This window comes from Taudactylus pleione, unplaced genomic scaffold (genome assembly GCF_031769625.1).
Source record: "Taudactylus pleione unplaced genomic scaffold, aTauple2 ptg000447l, whole genome shotgun sequence".
NCBI classification, from domain to species: Eukaryota; Metazoa; Chordata; class Amphibia; order Anura; family Myobatrachidae; genus Taudactylus; species Taudactylus pleione.
In genome coordinates this window covers 3,461,942-3,486,479 of record NW_028284849.1, presented here as the reverse complement: position 1 = coordinate 3,486,479, position 24,538 = coordinate 3,461,942, and the positions used below count along the sequence as shown (strand labels likewise).

The 24,538-nt window shown below is 46.0% G+C and overlaps 1 protein-coding gene across 1 annotated transcript; it reads left to right on the top strand.

The window, feature by feature from the left end:
• On the top strand, nucleotides 1–24,538 carry MAP1LC3B (microtubule associated protein 1 light chain 3 beta). Its single transcript, XM_088447982.1, has 4 exons — nucleotides 1–163; nucleotides 14,504–14,559; nucleotides 22,436–22,542; nucleotides 22,813–24,538. Exons 1-4 carry the CDS (start codon nucleotides 124–126, stop codon nucleotides 22,982–22,984), a joined length of 375 nt encoding a protein of 124 aa, XP_088304108.1. The 5' UTR covers nucleotides 1–123; the 3' UTR covers nucleotides 22,985–24,538.

Sequence of the window (24,538 nt, the reverse complement as noted above, 5' to 3'; positions counted from 1 at the left end):
CCAGTGTTTTTGTTTTTGGAAGGCTGGGGCAGCAGCAGATTCTGCAGACAGCAGCAGCAGCGCAGCTCCGGGGACACAGGCAGCGGCTCCTATCCGGGGACAGCTCACATCGCAGCGGGGAAAATGCCGTCAGAGAAGACCTTCAAGCAGAGGAGGACTCTAGGTAGGTCTCTGCCCCCGGGGACAGGGCCACCTGCCCTGCCCGTTCTCTCGGGTTGTGCCTAGGCTGCTGAAAGGGTTAAATGGTAAAGGATCTGTAGGGGGGATATACTCAGTGGTGGGTGTGTATATACATATATATTACACTACTGTGTGACTGGTACCTTTGCTGGTCTTACTATTTGGGGTTACAGAGTGTCTGCCAGCTGGAGGGATTACTGAAATGGTTAATGTCCCCCCCCCCCCCTCCTGATGGTATCTTGGGGGTAGGTTTGATGTCCTTGTAAATAGTGGGGAAAGAGGGGTACTGGTATATTGGGACCAGGGGTAGTAAGTGGGGTACAGGCCGATAGAACAGACCAGTCACTGGGAAACCCCCTCCCCACCACTCCAGGCCTTGTGTAATAATTCCAAGGGGAGAGGACAGGATTAAATGATCTATACCAGGGGGCAGGCACTGCAGAGCTGGGGGATGGGCACAATACAGTACCCAATTATCATCAATGTTCCTAATAATCTGCACATAGCTGACCCCCCCCATATCCGTGTACTCCAGGACACAGCATGCACCAGGGCACTGTATAATATGTGTATATACACATACTGACAGTAGTTTCTGCCTAATATAAGATGCCAGCATGGCTATCCCGAAACCCTCTGCCCCTTGGGCGAATGTGGCCATTATCAGCTCTTAGTCCTGTGACATTAGTACTTATTGTAGCCATTTATAGAGAGAATGAGTGATAAGGGTGATATATATGTGACCCCAAGCAATAATCTGCTGTCACACTGTGTTCTGCACTAAGGAACCCCATCGCACATGATGAAAGTGGCACAGGCCTGGGCATTTTTTAGGTCACCTATGTCATCTGATTAATGATTGAGGTGGACTTAGGCGGATGGCTGTAGCCTCTGGATCCCCGGCCTTAATGCTCTTTGTGTGTCCTTGTGTATTACAGCCTGTGGAGCACTGTAGCTCTATGAATGCACCAGGAGAGGTGTGAAGCAGCCTGTCCCTCCCTGTCTGAGTGTGTTAGAGAGCTCGGGGGGGGGGGGTTCATAATCTGGGATCATGTATTTCGGTGTCCGGTTTTGTTGGGCGATTGCCTAGATGTGGGCGTGGTCTGTTCTCTCTTCACAGCTCTATATAATATAACCCAAAAATACTAACTATACAGGGGATAGTGAGAATTGAATTTCCAACATCCGCTCTGCATAGAGCTTTATACATGCAGCACTGTTGCAGATCCCACTGGTGGCTAGGCCCAGATCTGCCTCTGAATTGTATTGCAGAACGGTGGCCGGTAATAGGCGTAACGTCATCTGTTGCATGCTGCTGGGATGAAGTCATTATGCAGTGTTTTTTATGCAGTTTTTTGTTGCTGTTGGGAGTCCTATTATAAACCACATCCTACAACTGATGTATCGCATGCAGGAATGGGGCCAACGCAGCCCAACAGCTCCTGTAATCCTGAGTACATAACACAGAACATAACCCGGCTGTATACGTCTGTATAGCATGTGTATACTGGTGCGGTACCCATGTAATAATGGCTCTTTAGCATGACAGCTGGATCCATTGTTGCTGTAATAAGACAATTGGTGACCTTTCTCCTCTGGTTCACTTCACGCCGGTCCTGGCAGCTCTGCCTCTTTCAGGCTGAGCCATGTAGTTTTTGCAGCACACAAAGGACTTAGTGTTCAGGACATATCCCCCAATTAGCCTGGTGCCATCCTCATCAGGCAGGAAAGTGATCCCTGTTATTGGTTTTGGCTAATTGCGTACCCACAGCTGCGGATGAATGTACAGTCAGGACCAGGACTGGCTTGTGGCAGTGCCAGTTCCATATAATGACATCACAACGTTTAAACGGCACATCTGGTGCCTGAAGCTAAATGCTATATTTATGTACTAATGCCACACTTATCAGAGCGATGATGGCATGGTCATCAGGGCTGCACTTAATGTATAGCGCAATAAGGCACCTATCTAAGGTAGCTTACATATGGTTCTATAATAATGACACTGATGTTTTCATTGGCTTCATGCTTTGTTTTTTTTCTAGAAGGAAGTAGTAGAAGGGGAATGTATTATATGCGGGTTACTGTTAGGCTGTGCCAGGGATTATATACCCTACATGCCCCTGGCCTGTTGGTGTGGCAAACATCTTATAGTATAAAAATAAGTGATGCTCACTTTGGCATCACTAGGTACAGTGGTGCTATATATATATATATATATATATATATACACACACACACACACACACACACACACACACACACACACACACACACACACTGTATATAAGGTGCTGAGAGCGTGCTAATTCGTAGGGAGGTCACATCATTACACATACACTTGAAGGGGGACAAACTATTCCATTTTCACTTTCCGAGGGAGAGGTGACAGCTAATGGCATTGTGGGCACAGTGGTGCTGGGGTAAGACATTAGGAAATCCCTAGTGTGGGCATTGCATTGCCAGAGCATACAGATACAGAAAGTGAAAGCTAGCACCATTACTCAGCAGAGATGGCTCTACAAGTTTCCATCACCTGACATTGTATCACAACGCACCAAAAAGTTATCAAACAAAAATTCACAATTAAAACGCTTTTACTGTACAATTGAACTAAAGCTGCATACACACACAACAATTTTGTTACCAACGATTTTATGAACGATTTTCTGTCACATTATTAAAATGTAATGAACGATTTTTTTGAACTACAAACGATTTTTGCATATTCCCTTAATGAAAATCATTGAGTTGACAAGTCTGACTGATGTACAAACGTGAACGCGCGATGAACGATAATCGTTCGACTCAAAAAGGGAACGATTGTTTCAAATGATATCGTTTAACGATAATCGTTCAAAAAAACGAGTGTGTATGCAGCTTAACCCAATATATTTTAAACTAAATTTAAGAGATAAATGTTTATTATTTATCAACATGTAATCATATAGCACCAGCATATTCTATTGCGCCTTACAACTGCTCAGACATGTGCTAGGTGGAAACAGACAATATAATATACCAGTTGCATAGTTTCCTCCTCAGAGACAGTTGTCAGTGACCTGGTGTAAAAAACACACACACACGCACGCACGCACACGTGAAATCCCCCTGTCTGCACACGGGGTTGCTGTGGAGCCCATGGCAGGCACTAGGCAGGGTGGGGGCAGCAGTCTGGGGAGGGGGGTCCACCTGCACCAAGGGAAGGGCGGCATTAATGTCTCCTGGTTACCACATGAGCAGAGCACTTATACTTCCTCTCTGTTTCCCTGTGATGGCCTCGCAGACTGTGGCGCAGGCTCAGGGGACTCATAAAAATAGTTATGGGTTTCGCGCTATAGAGTAGTACCTCTAGCTGCTGAACACCAAGAAGGTAACCCCACCTTCTTAAATAGATTAATGCTAATAATACGATATGGTGTCTGCGCTCTGAGGTGCTTATTGTGTCATGTGTTGTTACTAAATTACGGGGTGTTTGTGGGATATATCTGTTGTAAAACGTGAGTGGGTTGTACGTGTTTTTTTAATGTCTATGTTTGATTTGAGAGCTCCCCAAATTTTGGGACTTTATATGGAATGTCCTGGTGTAATCCACCTCAAGGAAGCTGTTGGGTGGTAGTTCTTAAAAAACAGCAGTCCTGGTGGTGTTTACTGGTGGGCAAAAACTTTGGGCGGAATTTTCATCTGTGTATATACAAAGTTAATGTGAAATTGTTGTGATGGTTATTTTTGAAGTTCTTAGAATAATGGTGGGCGTGTGCGCGGTAGGTGTAACCTCCCCTTCTCCAAATGGTCTCTGTCCTGGATAACAGCCACTCCACCTCAGAAATTCACCAAAAAACAAACGCAGTATCAGGTGCTGGTGGACACTATGTTGCAGTGGTAAGTGAATATAGGGACTTACCTGGGTCCCGACGTACTTCTGCTGGTCCACCAGGTGTACCTCCTTCCGCGTAGTGAGAGGTGATGGGTGTAAAGGGCAAGAAGTGCTAGCCAATGTGTGCGGACAGATCACTGGATATATGGATGAGGGGTAAAAAACTAATTTATTAATCTGCACCTAGCCCAATAGGGCATCAATCGGTGTCAGATAGTAAATAACATTACACTGAGGTAATCAGAACATGTACTGCATATAGTCTGGAATAAAGGTCAATAGCATATCAATCAGTATTGTCCCAACGCGTTTCTTCCCACATGGGAAGAAACGCGTTGGGACAATACTGATTGATATGCTATTGACCTTTATTCCAGACTATATGCAGTACATGTTCTGATTACCTCAGTGTAATGTTATTTACTATCTGACACCGATTGATGCCCTATTGGGCTAGGTGCAGATTAATAAATTAGTTTTTTACCCCTCATCCATATATCCAGTGATCTGTCCGCACACATTGGCTAGCACTTCTTGCCCTTTACACCCATCACCTCTCACTACGCGGAAGGAGGTACACCTGGTGGACCAGCAGAAGTACGTCGGGACCCAGGTAAGTCCCTATATTCACTTACCACTGCAACATAGTGTCCACCAGCACCTGATACTGCGTTTGTTTTTTGGTGAATTTCTGAGGTGGAGTGGCTGTTATCCAGGACAGAGACCATTTGGAGAAGGGGAGGTTACACCTACCGCGCACACGCCCACTATTATTCTAAGAACTTCAAAAATAACCATCACAACAATTTCACATTAACTTTGTATATACACAGATGAAAATTCCGCCCAAAGTTTTTGCCCACCAGTAAACACCACCAGGACTGCTGTTTTTTAAGAACTACCACCCAACAGCTTCCTTGAGGTGGATTACACCAGGACATTCCATATAAAGTCCCAAAATCAGGGGACTCATAACCACCATATGAGAAGAGGTTTTTCTGGTACTGACTGTGGAAATAATGCAGGACAGAGGCAGGTTCATTATCTCACACAATCCCAGACTGTAAGGATCTTTCCATATACAGAGCTCTAATCTCACTACAATATGCTCAGAGGCCACTTACAATCCTCAACAGTACATAAATATACATGTACGGTCCTAGGAAACTATAAGAACTAAAAGATAAAATGGGAATATGTACCAAGCCTACTAAAGAGTTGGGAAGTGGAGATGTTGCCCATAGTAACCAAACTGTTTCCACCTATCATTTTATAGAATGTACTTGATAAATGCTACATCAAAGCGGATTGGTTGCTATGGGCAACTCCCCTCCCCACCCCGAAATTCTGCAACAGAAATAATGCAGAGACATTACAATTTAAAAAAAGGTCTGTGCGCAGGGCCGTAACTAGGGTAGTGTGACCAGTGCCATGGCACAGGGCACCGCAGGGCAGGGCCGTAACTAGGGTAGTGTGACCAGTGCCCTGGCACAGGGCACTGCAGGTCAGGGGGCGCTGTTTGGGCCTGTAATTTTCTATTTGTTATCATTCTCACTTGTAGCTTCCTCTTATTTTATCCCCAGCATCTCCTGGCCTCCCCTATCTCTTCCCTGGCCCTTCCCCATGAGGCCATGGCCCTCTCTCAGGTGCAATATATTATGTCCCTATTTTCCCCAGCATCTCCTGGCCTCCTCTATCTCTTCCCTGACCCTTCCCCATGAGGCCATGACCCTCGCTCAGGGGCACTATATTATGTCCCTATTTATCCCCAGCATCTCCTGGCCTCCCCTATCTCTTCCCTGGGCCTTCCCCATGAGGCCATGGCCCTCTCTCAGGGGCACTATATTATGTCCCTATTTATCCCCAGCATCTCCTGGCCTCCCCTATCTCTTCCCTGGCCCTTCCCCATGAGGCCACGGCCCTCTCTCAGGTGCACTATATTATGTCCCTATTTATCCCCAGCATCTCCTGGCCTCCCCTATCTCTTCCCTGGCCCTTCCCCATGAGGCCATGGCCCTCTCTCAGGTGCACTATATTATGTCCCTATTTATCCCCAGCATCTCCTGGCCTCCCCTATCTCTTCCCTGGCCCTTCCCCATGAGGCCATGGCCCTCGCTCAGGGGCACTATATTATGTCCCTATTTATCCCCAGCATCTCCTGGCCTCCCCTATCTCTTCCCTGGGCCTTCCCCATGAGGCCATGGCCCTCTCTCAGGCGCACTATATTATGTCCCTATTTATTCCCAGCATCTCCTGGCCTCCCCTATCTCTTCCCTGGCCCTTCCCCATGAGGCCACGGCCCTCTCTCAGGTGCACTATATTATGTCCCTATTTATCCCCAGCATCTCCTGGCCTCCCCTATCTCTTCCCTGGCCCTTCCCCATGAGGCCATGGCCCTCTCTCAGGTGCACTATATTATGTCCCTATTTATCCCCAGCATCTCCTGGCCTCCCCTATCTCTTCCCTGGCCCTTCCCCATGAGGCCATGGCCCTCTCTCAGGTGCACTATATTATATCCCTATTTATCCCCAGCATCTCCGGCCTCCCCTATCTCTTCCCTGGCCCTTTCCCATGAGGCCATGGCCCTCTCTCAGGTGCACTATATTATGTCCCTATTTATCCCCAGCATCTCCTGGCCTCCCCTATCTCTTCCCTGGCCCTTCCCCATGAGGCCATGGCCCTCTCTCAGGTGCACTATATTATATCCCTATTTATCCCCAGCATCTCCTGGCCTCCCCTATCTCTTCCCTGGCCCTTTCCCATGAGGCCATGGCCCTCTCTCAGGTGCACTATATTATGTCCCTATTTATCCCCAGCATCTCCTGGCCTCCCCTATCTCTTCCCTGGCCCTTCCCCATGAGGCCATGGCCCTCTCTCAGGTGCAATATATTATGTCCCTATTTTCCCCAGCATCTCCTGGCCTCCTCTATCTCTTCCCTGACCCTTCCCCATGAGGCCATGACCCTCGCTCAGGGGCACTATATTATGTCCCTATTTATCCCCAGCATCTCCTGGCCTCCCCTATCTCTTCCCTGGGCCTTCCCCATGAGGCCATGGCCCTCTCTCAGGGGCACTATATTATGTCCCTATTTATCCCCAGCATCTCCTGGCGTCCCCTATCTCTTCCCTGGCCCTTCCCCATGAGGCCACGGCCCTCTCTCAGGTGCACTATATTATGTCCCTATTTATCCCCAGCATCTCCTGGCCTCCCCTATCTCTTCCCTGACCCTTCCCCATGAGGCCACGGCTCTCTCTCAGGTGCACTATATTATATCCCTATTTATCCCCAGCATCTCCTGGCCTCTCCTATCTCTTCCCTGGCCCTTCCCCATGAGGCCATGGCCCTCGCTCAGGGGCACTATATTATGTCCCTATTTATCCCCAGCATCTCCTGGCCTCCCCCATCTCTTCCCTGGCCCTTCCCCATGAGGCCATGGCCCTCGCTCAGGGGCACTATATTATGTCCCTATTTATCCCCAGCATCTCCTGGCCTCCCCTATCTCTTCCCTGGGCCTTCCCCATGAGGCCATGGCCCTCTCTCAGGGGCACTATATTATGTCCCTATTTATCCCCAGCATCTCCTGGCCTCCCCTATCTCTTCCCTGGCCCTTCCCCATGAGGCCACGGCCCTCTCTCAGGTGCACTATATTATGTCCCTATTTATCCCCAGCATCTCCTGGCCTCCCCTATCTCTTCCCTGGCCCTTCCCCATGAGGCCACGGCCCTCTCTCAGGTGCACTATATTATGTCCCTATTTATCCCCAGCATCTCCTGGCCTCCCCTATATCTTCCCTGGCCCTTCCCCATGAGGCCATGGCCCTCTCTCAGGTGCACTATATTATATCCCTATTTATCCCCAGCATCTCCTGGCCTCCCCTATCTCTTCCCTGGCCCTTTCCCATGAGGCCATGGCCCTCTCTCAGGTGCACCATATTATGTCCCTATTTATCCCCAGCATCTCCTGACCTCCCCTATCTCTTCCCTGGCCCTTTCCCATGAGTCCATGGCCCTCTCTCAGGTGCACTATATTATGTCCCTATTTATCCCCAGCATCTCCTGGCCTCCCCTATCTCTTCCCTGGCCCTTCCCCATGAGGCCATGGCCCTCTCTCAGGTGCACTATATTATGTCCCTATTTATCCCCAGCATCTCCTGGCCTCCCCTATCTCTTCCCTGGCCCTTCCCCATGAGGCCATGGCCCTCTCTCAGGTGCACTATATTATATCCCTATTTATCCCCAGCATCTCCGGCCTCCCCTATCTCTTCCCTGGCCCTTTCCCATGAGGCCATGGCCCTCTCTCAGGTGCACTATATTATGTCCCTATTTATCCCCAGCATCTCCTGGCCTCCCCTATCTCTTCCCTGGCCCTTCCCCATGAGGCCATGGCCCTCTCTCAGGTGCACTATATTATATCCCTATTTATCCCCAGCATCTCCTGGCCTCCCCTATCTCTTCCCTGGCCCTTTCCCATGAGGCCATGGCCCTCTCTCAGGTGCACTATATTATGTCCCTATTTATCCCCAGCATCTCTTGGCCTCCCCTATCTCTTCCCTGGCCCTTCCCCATGAGGCCATGGCCCTCTCTCAGGTGCAATATATTATGTCCCTATTTTCCCCAGCATCTCCTGGCCTCCTCTATCTCTTCCCTGACCCTTCCCCATGAGGCCATGACCCTCGCTCAGGGGCACTATATTATGTCCCTATTTATCCCCAGCATCTCCTGGCCTCCCCTATCTCTTCCCTGGGCCTTCCCCATGAGGCCATGGCCCTCTCTCAGGGGCACTATATTATGTCCCTATTTATCCCCAGCATCTCCTGGCGTCCCCTATCTCTTCCCTGGCCCTTCCCCATGAGGCCACGGCCCTCTCTCAGGTGCACTATATTATGTCCCTATTTATCCCCAGCATCTCCTGGCCTCCCCTATCTCTTCCCTGACCCTTCCCCATGAGGCCATGGCTCTCTCTCAGGTGCACTATATTATATCCCTATTTATCCCCAGCATCTCCTGGCCTCTCCTATCTCTTCCCTGGCCCTTCCCCATGAGGCCATGGCCCTCGCTCAGGGGCACTATATTATGTCCCTATTTATCCCCAGCATCTCCTGGCCTCCCCCATCTCTTCCCTGGCCCTTCCCCATGAGGCCATGGCCCTCGCTCAGGGGCACTATATTATGTCCCTATTTATCCCCAGCATCTCCTGGCCTCCCCTATCTCTTCCCTGGGCCTTCCCCATGAGGCCATGGCCCTCTCTCAGGGGCACTATATTATGTCCCTATTTATCCCCAGCATCTCCTGGCCTCCCCTATCTCTTCCCTGGCCCTTCCCCATGAGGCCATGGCCCTCTCTCAGGTGCACTATATTATATCCCTATTTATCCCCAGCATCTCCTGGCCTCCCCTATCTCTTCCCTGGCCCTTTCCCATGAGGCCATGGCCCTCTCTCAGGTGCACCATATTATGTCCCTATTTATCCCCAGCATCTCCTGACCTCCCCTATCTCTTCCCTGGCCCTTTCCCATGAGTCCATGGCCCTCTCTCAGGTGCACTATATTATGTCCCTATTTATCCCCAGCATCTCCTGGCCTCCCCTATCTCTTCCCTGGTCCTTCCCCATGAGGCCATGGCCCTCTCTCAGGTGCACTATATTATGTCCCTATTTATCCCCAGCATCTCCTGGCCTCCCCTATCTCTTCCCTGGCCCTTCCCCATGAGGCCATGGCCCTCTCTCAGGTGCACTATATTATGTCCCTATTTATCCCCAGCATCTCCTGGCCTCCCCTATCTCTTCCCTGGCCCTTCCCCATGAGGCCATGGCCCTCTCTCAGGTGCACTATATTATATCCCTATTTATCCCCAGCATCTCCTGGCCTCCCCTATCTCTTCCCTGGCCCTTTCCCATGAGGCCATGGCCCTCTCTCAGGTGCACTATATTATGTCCCTATTTATCCCCAGCATCTCCTGGCCTCCCCTATCTCTTCCCTGGCCCTTCCCCATGAGGCCATGGCCCTCTCTCAGGTGCACTATATTATGTCCCTATTTATCCCCAGCATCTCCTGGCCTCCCCTATCTCTTCCCTGGCCCTTCCCCATGAGGCCATGGCCCTCTCTCAGGTGCACTATATTATATCCCTATTTATCCCCAGCATCTCCTGGCCTCCCCTATCTCTTCCCTGGCCCTTTCCCATGAGGCCATGGCCCTCTCTCAGGTGCACTATATTATGTCCCTATTTATCCCCAGCATCTCCTGGCCATTCCCCATGAAGCCACGGCCCTTTTTCAGGTGAATTATGCCCCTATTTAAAATATAGGGGGGGCGCCAATGCTTTTTCTGGCACAGGGCACCACAAAGTCTAGTTACGGTTCTGTCTGTGCGTCACAGGATTCCGCTAAGGACGAAACGTAGTGATAGAAAAGTGTTATCAGCGAGTACATTTTACACCATCTATGTCCATATCCACACAAACATGGCTGGAGGGGCCCTTTATACACGTCTGAGGCGCTTCCCACTCACCTGCAAAGTACAGGTTACATCTGCCTCACCCCTATTAGGGGAGCGTGCTTAATGCTCCATTAGCAAAGGCTGCTAATATCCAGGGACAGTCAAATGTTTTACCGACTTGTCCCTAAAAATGTCTCCATTTTTCATTATAAGCCAACTGCACAATAATGCTCCTATTATTCTATGGGGTCTAGTTACTAAGCAGTGTTAGGAGACAGAGTGAAAAGTGATAAGGTACCAGCCAATCAGCTTCCAACTGTCATCTCACAGGCTGTGTTTGAAAAATGGCACTTGTGAGCTGATTGGCTGGCACCTTATCACCTTTCCTAACACTGCTTAGTAAATAGACCCCTATATATTAAAAGCAGCACTTGCCATGTATACTTATTCTATGGGCTTTAACGGTAACGAGTGAGTATTTGAAGTGCAGGAAAGTAAACTATTAGGACGCTCCGTAAACATAACATGCAGGGTTGTACTAGGGCTCCAAGGCCCAGCGGCCAGTGTCATGTTCACTTCCACCTAGCAGCCATTTTGTAGGTTGAACTATTATTCATGAGACTGCAGCCAATAAAATCACCAGGAACAAAATGACATCACTAGCATTTTGTTGTCTGAGCAAATAGTCATGAGAATTAAGTCATACACCTCCTTAGGAGCCAGTGACATCACTGAGGTACAAGGCATTTTGTGGTAAACAGTGGGAGCAGCCATTTTGTGGGTTTATGCAATATTCATGAAAATGCAACCAGTCAACTAACTAGCAATTGATAAGATTGCTTCAGAATGTTGGTTCAGTCCACAAAATGGCTGTGTTCAGTGGTGTCTGTTATTCCTACTATTAATATGATAGGCTGTGTTTCTGTGAATATTGGTTCAAGTCACAAAATGGCTGCCCTTGTGTGTTGTCAAAAGTGGCACTTTAATCCTTTTCTTCTGGGCACTTTGTTGCTGAATTCGTCTCAGCGAACATCACTACATATCCCACTATTTTAGGCTAACAGAGTTTATAAGCCGGCCATACACGGTGCGATTAGAAACATCACGATGTGTTGTACGATTGCCCTTGCGGTTCTTCCTTTGAAAATCTCCAAATGGTGTACGATTGATCGTTACTATCATACCTACATCGTAATACATCCTACACAATAGATTGCAATTTTATGGTTTTTCCATAAGATGTACGATCCAACTATACGACAGCGGGGACGCGCATCGGCATCGCAAACATACCAAAACCACATACGATGTGCACGATTGAAATCGTGCAAAAAAAATAAAAAATCGCACCGTATATGCGCTGCTTAACTGTGCAGTTGGCCTGTACTGAAAAATAAGTACAGTCTGCAATTGTGGGGTTAGTACACATGTAACATTCTTGTGCAGTCATTTGTAATCTATTATCTGGAGTAGAAACAGTCATAACTGGGCCAGCACACTCACAAGGTTAAAGGGATATACAAACTTTTATAATAGATAAATCATTCTAGACAACTGTTTTGATTTAGCTGATTGGCTGCAGTACCTGTTAAATGGCCTGTGGGGGAGCTATAACAAAGTTGTCACAGTGCTTGTTATTAGTTACAAAACAAAAACAATCTGCACTCCCTATAGGTGAGAGAAGGTATTGCAGATCTTCTGCCTGATGTTTAGTGTTGGTTCCTTGGGGTATATTTACTAAGGTGCGGGTTTTTAGAAGTGGTTTTGTTGCCCATAGCAACCAATCAGATTCTAGCTATTACCTTCTAGAAGGTGCTAGATAAATGTTAAGTAGAATCTGATTGGTTGCTATGGGCAACAAAACCACTTCTAAAAACCCGCACCTTAGTAAATATACCCCATTGACTTCTTAAAACGACACTAATGCGTTTGCAAAACGGAGTATGAAAAATTGGGTCCACCTCCAATCCATTAATCCAATGTGAAAAGGGATCGTGTACCATGAGCAAACCTAGACAATTGTGCCATACTTACAGCCTGTGTGACCATTAGACACCATAGTGGAACCAGATAGTTTCCTGCTGTGTCATTACAGTTATGTAAAGTGGGAATTATTTCTGTATAATGAATGCTTCCCTTAAACGTCACAGATTACATTTTATAACTACACTGACATCGTCTGGATGTGAACAAACACGTGTGTGAGCAGCAAATACAGAATACATGTTACTCCATGTAACCCTTTACTTACAGCCCTACAGAATAGAGTACTTATGTGCTGGGGCAGAAGTTACCAAACTCAGCCCTCAAGACACCCTAAAGGCCCCCATACATCAGCAATTGATTGCATCAATCGTGCAATTTGCAATCAATTGAAAAAGGGAAAGGTCTTTATACACAATCGATTGCAAATTGCACGATTGATGCAATCAATTGCTGATGTATGGGGGCCTTAACAGTCCAGGTTTTAAGGATATCCATGCTTGACCACAGGTGACTTAATTAGTACCTCAGTCAAATAGTTTTAGCCATCTGTGCTGAGCCATGGATCTCTCTAAACCTTGAACTGTTGCGGTGCCTTGAGGACCGTGTTTGGGAACCTCTGTTCTGGGGGATGTAAATAATGTATAGGGGTTTTTGTTACTAGAGTGAAGACAATAGTATTAGCTCCTCCATGTCTCGTCTCAGTGAACCTTTATTATTAAACATTAAAGTGGCTGATAAACAACCTTTCTCCTATATGAAGTAGGGTTTGTAGTTCCCAAAGTGACTAATGGCGTGTGCGTGTATAGTCATTGTACCTCAGTGACCAGACCCACTGTCTTGTATTTGGGAACATCGGATTTACCAGGTAGAACTTAAATTCCTTATTCCCTGCAGCCAAGCAAACATTATCTGTGATTGCCTTTGCCAGCAACATTAATAAATATAGGTTTAAAATCTAAGCAAAATATATGCCCCAATTCTCCCCTTCAAAACTCACTGTTTAAAGAGTATTTCTCACACCTGGTACTCACAGAACCCTGCATTATTTTTGAAGAGTCCGAACAGAGGGCCTGATTCAGACCCACTCGCGAGCGCTGAGCGCTCGCAAGCGGGTCGATGTTGCCCAAGTGCGCATGCGCACGACGGAGGCGGCTCAGTCGTGCGCATGCGCGAGACCCGAATAACGACGGCCAAGCTGTCGTTATGGGTCTCGCACCAAAGGGGGCGTGCTGTTGATGGTGATTGACAGCACGCCCCCTTTGGTGGGCGTGGCTGCCCAGACGGAGGCGTTCCCATGGGAACGCCTACCGTCTGGGGCCGGCCCCACTGACATCACTAGTGATGTCAGTGGGAGTGATTTTGGCTCTGATAGAGCCAAAAGCACTCCAGGGCTTGCGGCAGACGAGACCCTACCTTAGGGTCTCGTCGCAAGCCCGATGGTCGCGATGGTCTTGACCATCGCGACCATCATTTTGGCCGCTCGCTATAGCTGTGGGTGGTCACCCACAGCAATGCGAGCGGCCAGGAGGCCACTCCAAAAAGTAAGAGGGACGGCCCTGATTCAGAGCGAGCGCTGTGTCAGAGCGTCCGGCTCTGAATCAGGACCAGACTCCCATGTTATAAGCACTTATAGGACCAATGTAAGGTGGAGCTAAGTGGAACCGGTAGAGCAGCTAATAACATCCGCTTACCTTGCCCTATCACCTCAGGGTGGCAGAACAGACCTGATCCGGGCATGGGGGTATAATCTAGTGACATCACATGATCCTCCATTGTGACGAGTGCTCCAGATCAGTAACAAAGTGTTACATTGGAATCAGTATGTAGAAGTAGCAGGAACCCAACAAGATTGGTTCCTGGACCCCGTGGCTGCTGTGGTACCATGCTGGGAGAGGGCAGCCACGATAACCTTTCATAGATAACCTGCAGGAGATGAGGGGAAACCGCAATTAAAAAACAAATAAATATAATGGAATTTTCTTTTCCGCTTTAATAATAATAATCTTTGTTTTTTTTCTATTTGTAGAGCAAAGAGTGGAAGATGTGCGGATAATAAGGGAGCAACATCCAACCAAGATCCCGGTGAGCGATATTCCAGTGCCGCACCTGTATACACGCAGCAATGATGGTTCTGTACCGTAACGCACATTCAGTGTAACACAGGGAGCGACTCACTATGGAATTACCTTCTCTCACGTTCACTAATCGCAAAAGCTAAAACAGTATTCGTCTCACGGCTACGGTGCTCACAGGCCAATCAGCTTCATCTGATCTCATCTTATACTGAATCTGATCAGATAACAGGTGCTCACAGGCCAATCAGCTTCATCTGATCTCATCTTATACTGAATCTGATCAGATTACAGGTGCTCACAGGCCAATCAGCTTCATCTGATCTCATCGTATACTGAATATGATCAGATTACAGGTGCTCACAGGCCAATCAGCTTCATCTGATCTCATCGTATACTGAATCTGATCAGATTACAGGTGCTCACAGGCCAATCAGCTTCATCTGATCTCATTTTATACTGAATCTGATCAGATTACCGGTGCTCACAGGCCAATCAGCTTCATCTGATCTCATTTTATACTGAATCTGATCAGATTACAGGTGCTCACAGGCCAATCAGCTTCATCTGATCTCATTTTATACTGAATCTGATCAGATTACAGGTGCTCACAGGCCAATCAGCTTCATCTGATCTCATCGTATACTGAATCTGATCAGATTACAGGTGCTCACAGGCCAATCAGCTTCATCTGATCTCATCGTATACTGAATATGATCAGATTACAGGTGCTCACAGGCCAATCAGCTTCATCTGATCTCATCGTATACTGAATCTGATCAGATTACAGGTGCTCACAGGCCAATCAGCTTCATCTGATCTCATCGTATACTGAATATGATCAGATTACCGGTGCTCACAGGCCAATCAGCTTCATCTGATCTCATTTTATACTGAATATGATCAGATTACAGGTGCTCACAGGCCAATCAGCTTCATCTGATCTCATCGTATACTGAATATGATCAGATTACAGGTGCTCACAGGCCAATCAGCTTCATCTGATCTCATCGTATACTGAATATGATCAGATTACAGGTGCTCACAGGCCAATCAGCTTCATCTGATCTCATGTTATACTGAATATGATCAGATTACAGGTGCTCAGGCCAATCAGCTTCATCTGATCTCATCGTATACTGAATATGATCAGATTACAGGTGCTCACATGCCAATCAGCTTCATCTGATCTCATTTTATACTGAATCTGATCAGATTACAGGTGCTCACAGGCCAATCAGCTTCATCTGATCTCATCGTATACTGAATATGATCAGATTACAGGTGCTCACAGGCCAATCAGCTTCATCTGATCTCATCGTATACTGAATATGATCAGATTACCGGTGCTCACAGGCCAATCAGCTTCATCTGATCTCATCGTATACTGAATATGATCAGATTACAGGTGCTCACAGGCCAATCAGCTTCATCTGATCTCATCGTATACTGAATCTGATCAGATTACAGGTGCTCACAGGCCAATCAGCTTCATCTGATCTCATCGTATACTGAATATGATCAGATTACAGGTGCTCACAGGCCAATCAGCTTCATCTGATCTCATCGTATACTGAATATGATCAGATTACAGGTGCTCACAGGCCAATCAACTTCATCTGATCTCATCGTATACTGAATCTGATCAGATTACAGGTGCTCACAGGCCAATCAGCTTCATCTGATCTCATCGTATACTGAATATGATCAGATTACCGGTGCTCACAGGCCAATCAGCTTCATCTGATCTCATTTTATACTGAATATGATCAGATTACAGGTGCTCACAGGCCAATCAGCTTCATCTGATCTCATCGTATACTGAATATGATCAGATTACAGGTGCTCACAGGCCAATCAGCTTCATCTGATCTCATCGTATACTGAATATGATCAGATTACAGGTGCTCACAGGCCAATCAGCTTCATCTGATCTCATGTTATACTGAATATGATCAGATTACAGGTGCTCACAGGCCAATCAGCTTCATCTGATCTCATTTTATACTGAATATGATCAGATTACAAGTGCTCACAGGCCAATCAGCTTCATCTGATCTCATTTTATACTGAATATGATCAGATTACAGGTGCTCAGGCCAATCAGCTTCATCTGATCTCATCGTATACTGAATATGATCAGATTACAGGTGCTCACATGCCAATCAGCTTCATCTGATCTCATTTTATACTGAATCTGATCAGATTACAGGTGCTCACAGGCCAATCAGCTTCATCTGATCTCATCGTATACTGAATATGATCAGATTACAGGTGCTCACAGGCCAATCAGCTTCATCTGATCTCATCGTATACTGAATATGATCAGATTACCGGTGCTCACAGGCCAATCAGCTTCATCTGATCTCATCGTATACTGAATATGATCAGATTACCGGTGCTCACAGGCCAATCAGCTTCATCTGATCTCATCGTATACTGAATATGATCAGATTACCGGTGCTCACAGGCCAATCAGCTTCATCTGATCTCATTTTATACTGAATATGATCAGATTACAGGTGCTCACAGGCCAATCAGCTTCATCTGATCTCATTTTATACTGAATATGATCAGATTACAGGTGCTCACAGGCCAATCAGCTTCATCTGATCTCATTTTATACTGAATATGATCATATTACAGGTGCTCACAGGCCAATCAGCTTCATCTGATCTCATCTTATACTGAATATGATCAGATTACAGGTGCTCACAGGCCAATCAGCTTCATCTGATCTCATTTTATACTGAATATGATCAGATTACAGGTGCTCACAGGACAATCAGCTTAATCTGATCTCATTTTATACTGAATATGATCAGATTACAGGTGCTCAGGCCAATCAGCTTCATCTGATCTCATTTTATACTGAATATGATCAGATTACAGGTGCTCACAGGCCAATCAGCTTCATCTGATCTCATCGTATACTGAATCTGATCAGATTACAGGTGCTCACAGGCCAATCAGCTTCATCTGATCTCATCGTATACTGAATATGATCAGATTACAGGTGCTCACAGGCCAATCAGCTTCATCTGATCTCATCGTATACTGAATCTGATCAGATTACAGGTGCTCACAGGCCAATCAGCTTCATCTGATCTCATCGTATACTGAATATGATCAGATTACCGGTGCTCACAGGCCAATCAGCTTCATCTGATCTCATTTTATACTGAATATGATCAGATTACAGGTGCTCACAGGCCAATCAGCTTCATCTGATCTCATTTTATACTGAATATGATCAGATTACAAGTGCTCACAGGCCAATCAGCTTCATCTGATCTCATTTTATACTGAATATGATCAGATTACAGGTGCTCAGGCCAATCAGCTTCATCTGATCTCATTTTATACTGAATATGATCAGATTACAGGTGCTCACATGCCAATCAGCTTCATCTGATCTCATTTTATACTGAATCTGATCAGATTACAGGTGCTCACAGGCCAATCAGCTTCATCTGATCTCATCGTATACTGAATATGATCAGATTACAGGTGCTCACAGGCCAATCAGCTTCATCTGATCTCATCGTATACTGAATATGATCAGATTACCGGTGCTCACAGGCCAATCAGCTTCATCTGATCTCATCGTATACTGAATATGATCAGATTACAGGTGCTCACAGGCCAATCAGCTTCATCTGATCTCATCGTATACTGAATATGATCAGATTACAGGTGCTCACAGGCCAATCAACTTCATCTGATCTCATCGTATACTGAATCTGATCAGATTACAGGTGCTCACAGGCCAATCAGCTTCATCTGATCTCATCGTATACTGAATATGATCAGATTACCGGTGCTCACAGGCCAATCAGCTTCATCTGATCTCATTTTATACTGAATATGATCAGATTACAGGTGCTCACAGGCCAATCAGCTTCATCTGATCTCATCGTATACTGAATATGATCAGATTACAGGTGCTCACAGGCCAATCAGCTTCATCTGATCTCATCGTATACTGAATATGATCAGATTACAGGTGCTCACAGGCCAATCAGCTTCATCTGATCTCATGTTATACTGAATATGATCAGATTACAGGTGCTCACAGGCCAATCAGCTTCATCTGATCTCATTTTATACTGAATATGATCAGATTACAAGTGCTCACAGGCCAATCAGCTTCATCTGATCTCATTTTATACTGAATATGATCAGATTACAGGTGCTCAGGCCAATCAGCTTCATCTGATCTCATCGTATACTGAATATGATCAGATTACAGGTGCTCACATGCCAATCAGCTTCATCTGATCTCATTTTATACTGAATCTGATCAGATTACAGGTGCTCACAGGCCAATCAGCTTCATCTGATCTCATCGTATACTGAATATGATCAGATTACAGGTGCTCACAGGCCAATCAGCTTCATCTGATCTCATCGTATACTGAATATGATCAGATTACCGGTGCTCACAGGCCAATCAGCTTCATCTGATCTCATCGTATACTGAATATGATCAGATTACCGGTGCTCACAGGCCAATCAGCTTCATCTGATCTCATCGTATACTGAATATGATCAGATTACCGGTGCTCACAGGCCAATCAGCTTCATCTGATCTCATTTTATACTGAATCTGATCAGATTACCGGTGCTCACAGGCCAATCAGCTTCAACTGATCTCATGTTATACTGAATATGATCAGATTACAGGTGCTCACAGGCCAATCAGCTTCATCTGATCTCATTTTATACTGAATATGATCAGATTACAGGTGCTCACAGGCCAATCAGCTTCATCTGATCTCATTTTATACTGAATATGATCAGATTACAGGTGCTCACAGGCCAATCAGCTTCATCTGATCTCATTTTATACTGAATATGATCATATTACAGGTGCTCACAGGCCAATCAGCTTCATCTGATCTCATCTTATACTGAATATGATCAGATTACAGGTGCTCACAGGCCAATCAGCTTCATCTGATCTCATTTTATACTGAATATGATCAGATTACAGGTGCTCACAGGACAATCAGCTTAATCTGATCTCATTTTATACTGAATATGATCAGATTACAGGTGCTCAGGCCAATCAGCTTCATCTGATCTCATTTTATACTGAATATGATCATATTACAGGTGCTCACAGGCCAATCAGCTTCATCTGATCTCATCTTATACTGAATATGATCAGATTACAGGTGCTCACAGGCCAATCAGCTTCATCTGATCTCATCGTATACTGAATATGATCAGATTACCGGTGCTCACAGGCCAATCAGCTTCATCTGATCTCATTTTATACTGAATCTGATCAGATTACCGGTGCTCACAGGCCAATCAGCTTCATCTGATCTCATCTTATACTGAATATGATCAGATTACCGGTGCTCACAGGCCAATCAGCTTCATCTGATCTCATTTTATACTGAATATGATCAGATTACCAGGGCGTTTGGCCAGCTACATCTGATCACATTGGACAGTCCTTTGGATTGAATAATTGGATTGCAACAAGAGTGTCCCTGTAAAGCTGGCCACACATCTAAAGATTATCTGTCCAACCAGCCAACTAGATGATTGGTTGGAGTGAAAACCTGGTAAGGTATGAAAGCAAATGACAATCAGCAATTTGCTCCCAAACGCTGGAAAATGGACTAAAACTGTTGTTTGAACAAATTGTTTAGAACAAACATTTAACGAACTTGTCTGACGCCATTTTCATCTGTTTTCTGGCATTTAGGAGCAAATTGCTGATCATCAGTTACTCCCATACGTTACCAGATTTTCATTCCAACCAATCAACTAGTTGGATGTAAGTTGGTCTAGTGTGTGGCCAGCTTAAGTGCATCACAGGTATAAGGCATATTGCTGTCATTCCTCAATAACATACAGAAAATTACAGTATGTGAATATGCTCGGATGTATATTTACTAAGCAGTGTGTTTGTAAAGTCGCTGATTCTCTGCAACTCTTGACAGCTGGATTTAAAACAACAAAAACAATAAATAAAATAAGCCTGATCTAGCACTTATTGCCATTTTAGTCTCAGTGGTCAAAGCCAGCGAGAATCTTCGACTTTGTTGAAACCCACAGTTTAGTAAATATATCTCAGACGGTTCCTGCAGCTGAATGTCTTTATGCAGAATCTCTGATCTAATGCAAGAAGGTTTATTCCAGGCTGGAGAGGTTACAAAAGTACTGAAAAAGTCCACACAGGACGGGGCTCTGTCATGTACAGGGATGGGGGTACACAGGACGGGGCTCTGTCATGTACAGGGATGGGGGTACACAGGACGGGGCTCTGTCATGTACAGGGATGGGGGTACACAGGACGGGGCTCTGTCATGTACAGGGATGGGGGTACACAGGACGGGGCTCTGTCATGTACAGGGATGGGGGTACACAGGACGGGGCTCTGTCATGTACAGGGATGGGGGTACACAGGACGGGGCTCTGTCATGTACAGGGATGGGGGTACACAGGACGGGGCTCTGTCATGTACAGGGATGGGGGTACACAGGACGGGGCTCTGTCATGTACAGGGATGGGGGTACACAGGACGGGGCTCTGTCATGTACAGGGATGGGGGTACACAGGACGGGGCTCTGTCATGTACAGGGATGGGGGTACACAGGACGGGGCTCTGTCATGTACAGGGATGGGGGTACACAGGACGGGGCTCTGTCATGTACAGGGATGGGGGTATACAGGACGGGGCTCTGTCATGTACAGGGATGGGGGTACACAGGACGGGGCTCTGTCATGTACAGGGATGGGGGTATATAGGATGGGGCTGCATAATGTACAAAGGTGGGAGAATACAGGATGGGACTGTCATGTAGTGAGATGGGGATATACAGGGTGGGGCTCTGTCATGTACAGAGTTAAAGGTACACAGGACGGGGCTCATGTAGAGAGGTGGGGGTACACAGGATGAGACTCATGTAGAGAGGTGGGGGTACACAGGATGAGACTCATGTAGAAAGGTGGGGGTACACAAGATGGGACGTCCTATAGAGAGGTGTGGGTACACAGGATGAGACTCATGTAGAGAGGTGGGGGTACACAGGATGAGACTCATGTAGAAAGGTGGGGGTACACAAGATGGGACGTCCTATAGAGAGGTGTGGGTACACAGGATGAGACTCATGTAGAAAGGTGGGGGTACACAGGATGAGACTCATGTAGAAAGGTGGGGGTACACAGGATGAGACTCATGCAGAAAGGTGGGGGTACACAGGATGAGACTCATGTAGAAAGGTGGGGGTACACAGGATGAGACTCATGTAGAAAGGTGGGGGTACACAGGATGAGACTCATGTAGAAAGGTGGGGGTACACAGGATGGGACGTCATGTAGAAAGGTGGGGGTACACAGGATGGAGACAGCTGTGGCTGTACAGCTCATATTAGTCCTCTCTAGATGGCGGTTACTCGTACAAGCCACAGCTCAGTCATATGACTGCTGGCAACGAGCTGCCCTGTGTGACATCACCCTGGTATTTCCACACTTCTGTAGACACATCTGAGCTTTGCAGACCGTGGTCATTTCCACAGGCTACTCCAATAGGAAAAAAGAAGGCATTTACGGTCTTTCCTTAGAAGCCAAGAATGAACTGCAAAAAAGAAAGGAAAACCCGTATACATCGGCTGTATGTTTTCTATGTATGCAGTTGTACTGAAATGTAAAAATTCAAAAAGATCCCACAAGTTGTAAATGTTATAAATACGGTTTCATGTGATTGTGGTAACTGAAAGCACTCGGCCATGGGTCATTCATTTCCAGCAAAGCCGCAGATTTGTGCACCCATAGACATTGCTGTCCCCCATCATACAGGCTGCAGCGTGGTCATTACCACAGGACAACTGTCAGCGACTAATCCGTTACATCATTGTTACCTGCAGGTGATCATTGAGAGGTACAAGGGAGAGAAGCAGCTTCCAGTGCTGGATAAAACCAAATTTCTCGTCCCGGACCACGTTAATATGAGCGAGCTCATCAAAATCATCCGGTAAGAGGCGATTTCCCGTTACGCTGGTCTGACGCCAAGTGCGGCCTGCGGCAAGGCGATGGTGGGGTAGATGTTATTCTCGTATTGATATAATGACGCGTAATAACTTGCGATTGCACCCAAATTGACCAATCAAAATCTGACTTTCTGGTACAGTGCGCTTTACAACACATGCACTAAAATTACCAGCCATTGCACCCAGCTTCTAGGCCGCACGTGATGCTCACTTATAAAGGGCGATACATTTTATCCCTTCTCGCCCCATTACAGGAGACGTCTGCAGCTGAACGCCAACCAAGCCTTCTTCCTCCTGGTGAACAGCCACAGTATGGTGAGCGTGTGTACCCCCATCTCGGAGGTGTACGAGCAGGAAAAGGACGAGGACGGGTTCCTCTATATGGTCTACGCATCACAGGAGACTTTCGGGATGAAAGACGCATAAACGCGGCAGCCGCAGTTTTGGTTTTCATTGTATTTTACAGAATTTTGTTTTTCTCCTGCAAGTCCTTAGGGGAAAGCTGCACCAAATTACAGGTCTTCTCAAGATAGATCCATGTGTTCATGCCAGCCATGAAATATACATTTTAATATGGCTCTTGATAATTGCTTAAAATTTAAAAAAAGGAAAAAAAAAAAAAAAAATACACGTTCTAATGTCAGAGAAAGCCTAATTTATATTATTCCTTGTGAAACGTGATAATTTCCTGTCCCCTCTATGTAAAGGATCTTTGTAGCAAGAACAATGCTTGAAAACGTCTTTACCGTAACTACGGCGCCATGGCTTCTGTACGGCGAGGGTCCGGGGCAAACTCTCTTACGTGATCCACAATTTTATCATCATGTTGTAACGCGCGCGCCATTGGAACCTTCACATGTATACTGTTCACGACATATGAGTTGCATGTTATAGTTTTATTCTTGTTACATGACAGCCGTTGCTTTGGGGCGGCACCAGGACTGGCCGAGATACTGTCGGAAAAGACAGTTCATGATGTATTTATGTAGAATAAGAGTCCTAAGTGTCTAACAGTCGACTATGGGGGCGTGTGATGGCCTCAGACAATATTGGAGTATTGCTAATGAAACTTTAATTTTTTTTATTTTAATAAATCGAGTCATTGTTTTGTTTTAACAGTTGTACAGAAAGAGGAATGGGTTAATTTACAGTGTGCTATGAAGTGGCATGTTTAAATGTACATTTATTCAAGATTTTTCTATTTTGTTTTCTCCTGACAAAAGGAGTTTCCACTTAATTAGTGCTGTATTTAACAGGGTACCTGCTCTTATTCATAATTATATATGTATACGGTCTATGTGCTGTAAGAAGACAGACTAGGCTGCACTGTTACCCAAAGCTGGCTGCTGATTGGCTGGGCAGGGACTCCTGTCTTCAGTGGCCAACTCTCATTTAAGGTGGTGGAAAAACCCATTTAACGCTTAAGTACATAAAAGCAATTCTGACCCAGGGATAGGCAAAACCGTCTACTGCTGAAAGTCCACTGGCTTTTCCAAAGTACCTCTGATTTACAATCCAAACCAGTGATAATGATCCATTGATCCCAATGCATTGTCGGCTGTACTAAAGGAAAACACAGAATAAAATATGATTATACTGCCGGCCCTGGGTTCATTGCTGTATTGTGTGTGCGGCACCACGTAGGGATCGGTGTAGCTGGCGGATTACCCAGCAGTACTTTGTGCAGAAGCTATAGACGCAGCGGTAAGATAAAGGTACTGGCTAGCCGAGAACTAATGAACAGTCTGACCTTGTTATTTAGGGTAGGTGACCTACACCTGATAATACATTTAGCAATACATCACTCTGCGTTTAAATTTATTTCGATATTAACGTTTTGCACATTTCATTTTTTTTTTTAACCTTATGAATTTGTGTTCAATAACAAAGCTTTTAAAAATTTTGATTTATAATTCTAGTTTGTGTCTTTCTGTTCTTTTAATGTTTTTCCTGTATAAATAAAGCTTTTTTTTATATATA

Bases quoted from the DNA above. Each gene is read 5' to 3' on its own strand.
- MAP1LC3B (XM_088447982.1), top strand. From the start codon at position 124: ATGCCGTCAGAGAAGACCTTCAAGCAGAGGAGGACTCTAG. The intron at 14,560-22,435 runs GTGAGCGATATT...TGTTACCTGCAG, and splicing joins AACATCCAACCAAGATCCCG to GTGATCATTGAGAGGTACAA. The intron at 22,543-22,812 runs GTAAGAGGCGAT...GCCCCATTACAG, and splicing joins GAGCTCATCAAAATCATCCG to GAGACGTCTGCAGCTGAACG.